General features: G+C 31.1%; 2 protein-coding genes across 2 annotated transcripts; one reads left to right on the top strand and one right to left on the bottom strand.

The window, feature by feature from the left end:
- Window positions 1-2626, top strand: LOC136208889 (E3 ubiquitin-protein ligase RZFP34). The gene is made up of 11 exons (XM_066000182.1): window positions 1-322; window positions 431-518; window positions 624-683; window positions 927-959; window positions 1036-1113; window positions 1209-1252; window positions 1350-1390; window positions 1488-1570; window positions 1644-1735; window positions 1809-1920; window positions 1992-2626. Exons 1-11 carry the CDS (start codon window positions 255-257, stop codon window positions 2145-2147), a joined length of 855 nt encoding a protein of 284 aa, XP_065856254.1. The 5' UTR covers window positions 1-254; the 3' UTR covers window positions 2148-2626.
- A 344-nt stretch (window positions 2627-2970) lies between these two features.
- On the bottom strand, window positions 2971-5528 carry LOC136208891 (alpha carbonic anhydrase 7-like). Its single transcript, XM_066000183.1, has 7 exons — window positions 5389-5528; window positions 5076-5293; window positions 4108-4217; window positions 3824-3938; window positions 3517-3687; window positions 3364-3417; window positions 2971-3258 (listed from the first exon to the last, which is right to left on the bottom strand). Exons 1-7 carry the CDS (start codon window positions 5483-5485, stop codon window positions 3193-3195), a joined length of 831 nt encoding a protein of 276 aa, XP_065856255.1. The 5' UTR covers window positions 5486-5528; the 3' UTR covers window positions 2971-3192.
- Window positions 5529-8359: the final 2831 nt, after the last annotated feature.

Genomic DNA, 8359 nt, shown 5'->3' with positions numbered 1-8359 from the left:
TTTATGGAAAATGCAGGGAAAGAAACTAGAAAATTGGGGTTAATGTGTAATTTATACGAAATTCATGGGGCGTGTGGCAGCTTTTCTTTAGATATTTTCATTGGCTTCTTCAGTCGATCTCCGATCCTCTTCCAAACCACCGACGAAGACCTTATCTTTTCCCGATTCCTCATCTAGCCCCGTCCTTTAATGGGGAATCAATATTAGTTTAGTTTCAGGTGAAAATTTGAAGAACTTTTCTCAACCTGAAAATAATGGAGCAGACGTCTCATTGTCCGCAGAAAGATGAATCTCCATTGAATCTCGGATTAGGTGATTTCGGGTATGTTTCTATTTTCGCGAGTATTCTCACTTTTTATGTTTAGAACTTCGAATTTGGCTCAGTTTTTGTAAGTATTGTTCTAATTATTGTATGAATTTTTGAATGAAGTTGCTTGCACTATCGAAGAAGATGTAAGATCAGAGCTCCTTGTTGCGATGATATATTTGATTGCAGACATTGCCACAACGAATCTAAGGTTTCTTCTTCGATTTTTTTATTCAATTTCCTCTAGAATTATCATTTTTTTCTCCCCGACGAACAAAATCTTACAGTTAATTAATACTGTTTTTTGTTTTAACAGAATTCTATGGAAGTAAATCCCCTTGATCGTCATGATGTTCCTCGTCACGAATTGAAACGGGTTAGTTCTTTTGTTTTAATTCTATTTTATACTTTGTTTCTTCCTGTAATTCAATTCAACCGAAGGGATATTATTGAAAGAACAACTAGAGAAATAGTAAAGACATGAATTCTGATATTTTGTTAGCTCTTCCTCTTCCAGGAACTCCATTGAGCTTAGGATTGAATCTGTATTCAATTTGATGTTTTGTTAGTTATTGATTTGAATCATTAAGAACACAGTTATTATTTATTCTTATTTCAGGTAATCTGTTCCTTGTGTGGTACAGAACAAGATGTAAGTATCCTCTCTCATTAATGCTATTGCTATGGAAATTAGTGCAGGATTCTGATTTTAAATCATCCCTACACAGGTTCAGCAAAACTGCATCCAGTGTGGAGTTTGCATGGGAAAGTATTTTTGCTCCAAATGCAATTTCTTCGACGATGATGTGCGTGCGTGTGCGCCTCTTTACATAGTTTCTACATTGAATATTTTGGATTTGTTCGTTTTTGTAACGCGTAATATATCGTTTTGTTCTTCTAGGTCTCTAAGCAGCAGTACCACTGTGATGAATGCGGAATCTGCAGGTTTATCTTATTGTCTGCACTTACATTTTCGATCATAGCGCTTGCAGCATTTTGCGTTTGATTGGTTTGTAATGTTTGCTAATATATTATGGTGCAGAACTGGAGGGGAGGAGAACTTCTTCCACTGTAATAGATGTGGTAAGATTCCCCATATACAAAATAATCGAGAGATTCCTCCGGTTGGTTCTTGCTTAGTGTCGATCTTTATTATTAACGGGTGTTGTTTCCGTTATAGGATGTTGCTATTCTACAGTATTGAAGGATTCACACAATTGCGTGGAAAGGGCAATGCATCACAATTGCCCCGTTTGCTTCGAGGTAAATGCGAGTGCTGAAAGTGATTTGCTAGAGCTAGAACGATGCTGATTCTGTTTTCATTCTGTCATCACAGTTTCTCTTTGATACAACGAAAGACATTACTGTTTTGCCATGTGGACACACGATACATTTAGAATGCGTTAAAGAGATGCAGAGACATTTACAGTAAGTTTTCAGGAATAATATGATCTTATATGTTCTGCACTACTGTTAAATAAATGTGAGTATGTGATTGCAGGTATGCCTGTCCGGTTTGCTCAAAATCATATTGCGATATGACTAATGTGTGGGAAAAACTCGATCAAGAGGTTGCTTCAATACCTATGCCTCAAATGTATCAAAATAAGATGGTAAGGAAGAGAGCATGGATAATCTGTAAGTTATCCAGATATCGATTTTGATATTCGGAATGATTTGTTAGGTTTGGATTCTTTGCAATGACTGCGGGGAAACATCTGAAGTGATTTTCCATATAGTTGCACACAAATGCCTAAAATGCAATTCATACAACACAAGGCAGACTCGCGGTGGAAGTCCTTCATCGTGCTCTTCGAGAATCGAAGAGATGGTGAGATGACCAGCTTCTGATTAACTGTTAATGTTACGTATCAAGACTTCACCATCTGAAATGTTCTGAAATAAGTAGAATGCGCCATATCCCACGTTGGATGAGCCTGGAGATTATCTATTCACTGCTATTTGTGCATATGCTTTTCTGCAATTCCTTACTCGCAAATGCGAGGGATTTCTACACGAGTAATATCGATACAAGTAACACGTACACGTTCAATTATATCTTCTTCGCAAGGACGAGAAGGAGAGTTTGATGTTATGATTATTTGGAGGGGAATTTCCAGGAAGTGATCGTATTGATATACTCAAGTTTCTTCTTGTTTGAATGAATGAAGTTCTTGGACACATTAAGTAAATGCCTTTCCTTTTATGCCAAAACTTATGCTGGGATTCCGGGGAAAAACACCTAAATAGTGTAGTTTGGAAAATATTTTCGAAGAATGTTTTGAACTCGGTGGTTAAATTAGTTTCAATTACGGCTCATTCTTCACCCCAATTGGTGAAAATTGTATCTTTAATTTTTTTTTTTACGGTGCAGGTAAAAATGAGATCTACGTCGCATAGTAACAGCGGTTCTACAGTCGTAATCACTCATTACGGTGATGGGACTGCCGTAATTAGTAAAGGAGGTCATCCCGTTGTGGCCCTTTTTGCGCTATGCGCCGTAATGGGATGAACTTTGCAAATTGCGGAGTTCCTCACCGATTAATCCATAGCCAGAATACCATATTTACATACCATCTTTTCTTGAACCGTTTAAAAACAATCTCTTATTAAGAAATATTATTCAACCAGTAGTAGATTGGGAAATATTCTGCAAACAACACTAACCAAGTATTTTTTTTTTTTAATTTCGGATATATGTATTTAATAAACATGAAGCACCACAAAAAAAATTGAAAGAATATTAAGAATAGCCACATAACAATGAAAAAAATAATTAAAAATAATTAAATTTCATAAAAAATGTGTACTATTCAAAATTTCTAATAAAATGTTGCTAATAAATCTTGAAATGGTGTTAATAATAAATCCTTTTAATATCTCTCTCAAGCATGAAGTTGAATCTCTCTTCTATTAAGTGGTTGAACTGGCCTTGCATTTTGCTCTGCATACTGCAAAATTATTAATTTAATCATCAAAACTTTATATTATAAATTCATAATCACTGTGTTTAACTTAATTAATCATATCTTAATTAATAAATTCTAATCACTTACATCATGGACAGCCTCTCTGAGTGCTTTCACTTGACCTTTTGAAACTGTTCTTATCTGTATAAATTCAAATTTGTAATTAATAATTAATTATGGACTAATAACACAATAAACTAAAATTAATAGATATTAAAATGTTATTATATATATATTTACCTTGTTGTTTATGGTCCAAATAACACCTTCAGTACAAGGAGGAACAGTGAGTGAACCCAAATATCTATAATATTTTTTGCCATCCATTTTGATATTTCTTGGATCTACCATTCCCATATTTTTCCCTTGTTCATGATTAATCATGGAACCCAAATTTACATCATTGAGCAACTGAAAAAACATGGAATTCACACATTTTGTTAGTTTAAACCGAATAATAACGGTCCGCCTATTTTTATGTTGGTTTGGGATTTATAAAAATAGCGCGATGAAATCTGCCCGACCGAAAAAAAACAAGATTAATTACCTTGGATAGGAAAGAATCAGGTTGACCAATCTTGTAGAGAAGTCCAACAACAGCTATTTTGTTTTTGACATTAGGGTCTGTGTTTTCATGAACCATGTGAAGCTCCATTTCATACCTAACATATAATGAAATACAAAAAAAAATAAATAAAAATTCTTACCTAACATATTTAAATTATTTGTGAAATTCAAACCTTCTTAGAGTTAAATATACTTTAAAGAAAAGATATAAAAATTTATTATTATTATTATTATTTATTAATATTAAACAGTAGAAAGAAATACCTTCTGCCATTAATGGTATGTTCAGAAGGAGAATGCCAATGGCATTGTTGAAGAAAGTATTGTGTCCCATTTATATATATTGATCCTGCTTCTTTCCCCTCCCACTGAACCTGAATCATTAACATTAATTATAAGCATTAATAGAATTTTCAAAAATTAATTTAATTTCTCACATCATATATAATATATAGAGAATTTAATGTTTTTCGAGGATCAGTGAGTGCTCAAACTCCCTAAATCGATCCGTGAATGTCATTGCAACACCCCCCAATCTCTTGTGAAGGGCGGCTTGAAATCACCCCTCTTAATATGGATGTCACCATAGAAGAGCTCTATGGATACTATGGGAACCATTTAGCCCACAGTGCGTGCTCGAACAAAGGTCGAGAGTTAAAGTAAAGAGAAATTTTGCAGGTCATTAATTGGAAATGACTAACAAGTATTGATTTAGGTTCGACCGTAGTCTTGGAAATAAGACGTAGCAGAACGTTTATAAGGAAGAAATCTTCTTGGTATTGGTTGGTTGACTGAAAGCTTGGGGAAGTGTGATGTCTACAAAGATTACATGACATTTGGAATCAGGAAGCCGAGAGTGCAACCGATTTAAAAACCCACGTGAAATATATATATATATATATATCATATAATCATAATATGATTATGACATGAAAATCTGAGGTGTTTCTAAATAGTGACAAATAGCGGTCCATTTTGCATCCCAAACTCTTAATTTGCTAAAAACAAAGGGTCGGAACCAACCCTGATTGGAGTGATTTCAAAGGCCGGAGCCCTTGGCACTCCTTGTCTCCGCCCTGTTTCTAAGCCCTCTTCCTAAATGAAGAACCACCGCACCCTCAAAGTGTATTCAGTGGCAACGGACTACCCGCATATCATTCCCTCCCTACTGTATGAAATATATGAATCACATAACAAGATCATAACACAATAATACATTTCGAAATCCGTACCGAGATATCATGACCTCTATTTTTGACAGTAGAATTAGAAGGTTTGTAATTCCTCCTCCAATTTCCAGCATTTCTAATAATTTTGACTCTTTGATTAGACATATCAACAGGAGATTGCAGACTTCCATTGTTGCAAGAAGACCATTCTTTCTTAAGCTTTCCCCACTTTTCAGGTCCCTTTTCACTTCCTCTTATGTAATCAAAATCCCTCTCATCTTCTGCACAATTAATTAATTAATTAACCCATTTCTGCATTCAAAATCTCCAATAATTAATTGAAATTATAAACATAATTGGATATAAAAATTATTACCAACTTCTACATGAGCTGAAACTGATGCTGAATGTGAAAAAAGAACAATTAACGCAGTAGTAGCAGAGAAGAAAATGTATGGTGTTTGATTCTTCATGTTTCTAAATTTATCAAAGTTGCAGAAATGGAAGATGAAGAAGAAGAATAAGATGATTTAATTGCAACTTGAGGTGTTCTTTATATAGGTATAAAATAAGGTGATTTCTTAGAACCTTCTAATGTGGATGCATTTTTTAATTTTTTTCTTATAGTTTTATTGAGGAAAATAAGATGTTGGTTTAGAACCTTCTAACGTGGGTGTATTTTTTAGTCTTTTGTAGTTTTATTGAGAAAAAAATGGCATTTTAAATTTCATAATTCTTTTTCTATTGATTTTTTTAAGTTTATGTTCGGAGAAGTTGTCCCTTAAATCCTAATTATAGGTAAATGTGTCATCCTATATGTAAACCGGACATTCCCGTTCCCGTGAATTAGACGGGAACATATTTATCCTTTCTCCATTTTTGTAGGGATTTCATTCTCTATTTATAAATTTTCTAGAAAATTACATTAAAGATAAAGGAAAACTCCTATCCCATCCCACCACACTCATGTGATTCGAACCCATGACTTTTACAGTCATAAGTAAGCTCTCAACCAACAAACTAAAAGCTTTACTATATTTTCCAGTCCGTTTTGATTGCTGTTTGTTGTTAGATGTTAGATATTTACCGTTTGATTATTAGTGTTTGATAAAATTATTTTAACTATTATTATTAGTGTGTAAAATGACTAATAGGAACATGTTTAAAATTCAATCAACAATCATGTCCAGAACTGTTAAAAAGCATATTTTTACATTTTCTTTATATAAAAATCTGTTTTTGAATTATTAAATTAAAATTTAAATAAAATAAATATCTTCTTATTAATAGAAATATTAAAAAAAAAAATCGTCACTAGATCGTTAAGAAATCAAATTAACGAAAATTTAATCTATCAAATTAAATGATTAAAGGTTTATCTAAACTTTTTCCAACCAAAAACATTAAAGGTTTAACCAACCAAAATTATAAATATTATAATCCAAAATGGTTTTTTGAAAATATGATATGTTTCCTCCTACGAGTTTCTTGGACTCGACGAATCCGTGTGTGATGTGAACGTTAAGAAATCAAGTTGAAAATAAGGGTAAAACAGGACACGTCTCTTTGGCGGATAAACGACAATAAAATAACTAATTATTCTATTATAGCAGCTATTTATGAATTTATTAATACTTTTGACCCTATACTTGACTATATTTTACCTTTCAGTTTCAAACTTTTAGTTAGTCAATGAATTTTGACTTTTATTTATTCACAAAATTGACATATACTCATGCTTAAAGTTCACGAAAATATAACTGAATAAATAAATGTTAATTTTTTTTTATAGTTTATCTAATTTACCGGTAAGAGGCTTGTCAAATATTTTTTAAGTGGATTATCTTTCAACTGAAGCTTTCCGCTGATGTTAGAACTCAAATTTGAGATCTACTTTAAGCGACTTGAGACTAGAACCGTATAAAATATAGCCAACCCATCAATCCAACCCAACCCAACATATTCTATATTAACTAATTTATTTATTGGATTGGGTTGGGTTGGGATGAGTTGGATTTGATTAAGAAATATTGAATGGAATTTGAATTATTCATCCATTAAATCAGAATTATTCTATTCATATTATTCTTTTCATGCTTATTCTTTAATATTAGTAGATTTTTCAACTCATTATATATAGTTTCTTTGAAATAATATATTTATTTATTTATAAAATGTCAGGATGTGAGGCTGTGACGATAACCCAATAAATAATTTCGTCAAAACATTCATTTATTTAATAATTAATAAAAATATATTTTTATTTCTCATATAAAACGTCTAAAACAAAAAATAATATTCTCCAATTCCACAAAATATTAAATTGTATATTCTGAAATTCTGGAATTTTAAAAATTATAGAATTCCAGATATTCAAGAATTTTGAAAATTTTAGAATTCCAGAATCTAAAGAATTCCAAAATCCAAAAATTATAGAATTTTAAAAATTTTGAAATTCTAGAATATGAAAATTCTAGAATTTTCAAAAATTATGGAATTCAGAATTCGAAAATTCTAGAATTTCAGAAATTCTAAAAATTTGAAAATTATAGAATTTCAAAAATTCTGAAATTCCAAAATCTAGAAATTATGGAATTTCAAAAATTCTGAAATTCCAGATATTCTGAAATTTTGGAAACTATGGAATTCTAAAATATGAAATTCCAGAAATTCTAAAAATTCAGAAATTTCAGAAATTTAGAAATTTCAGATATTATGAAATTCCAGAAATTCTGGAATTTTGAAAATTCTAGAATTTCAAATTTTTTTGATGATTTGGATGATTACTACATTGTTGTTTGATAATGTTCTATCGAAAACCTTTTAATTCGATTGAAGGTTATCTTAATATAATATTATTATATTTTAATTTGATTGAACATTACATTATTTGGACTAATAGTTTTTACGTATATCTTAATTGAAATTCAAGTGAACAAATTTCTAGGTTTTGTTTCGAAAAATTTAGAGTTATTATTTTAATTGATATTTTAGTTAAGTTTATTAAGAATTAAAATAATTTTTTAATATTTTTTTTAAGTTACAGCTATTGTTTTAGTTGATACAATAATTAATGTTCTCAAAGTTATATTTTTTTTATATATATAGTTGTCATTTTGAATTATTTGAATTAACATTCAATCCAACCCAACTCTTTTAATTTGAATATTTGATGGGTTGGGTTGGTTTTAACAACCAATCCATGAACTATTTATTTTAGTGAGTTGGATTTCAAATACCAAAAAATTATTCATTGTATACCCCTACTTGAGACCCTTAACCACTCAAGCCAATGTTAACCGGTAAACATTAATTTATTTTTCTAATGAACATAGATCTATTTCACA

Source organism: Euphorbia lathyris, chromosome 10 (genome assembly GCF_963576675.1).
Source record: "Euphorbia lathyris chromosome 10, ddEupLath1.1, whole genome shotgun sequence".
Taxonomy (NCBI): Eukaryota; Viridiplantae; Streptophyta; class Magnoliopsida; order Malpighiales; family Euphorbiaceae; genus Euphorbia; species Euphorbia lathyris.
Note: the sequence above shows the minus strand (reverse complement) of the source record. Positions and strands in the feature narration are given on the sequence as shown.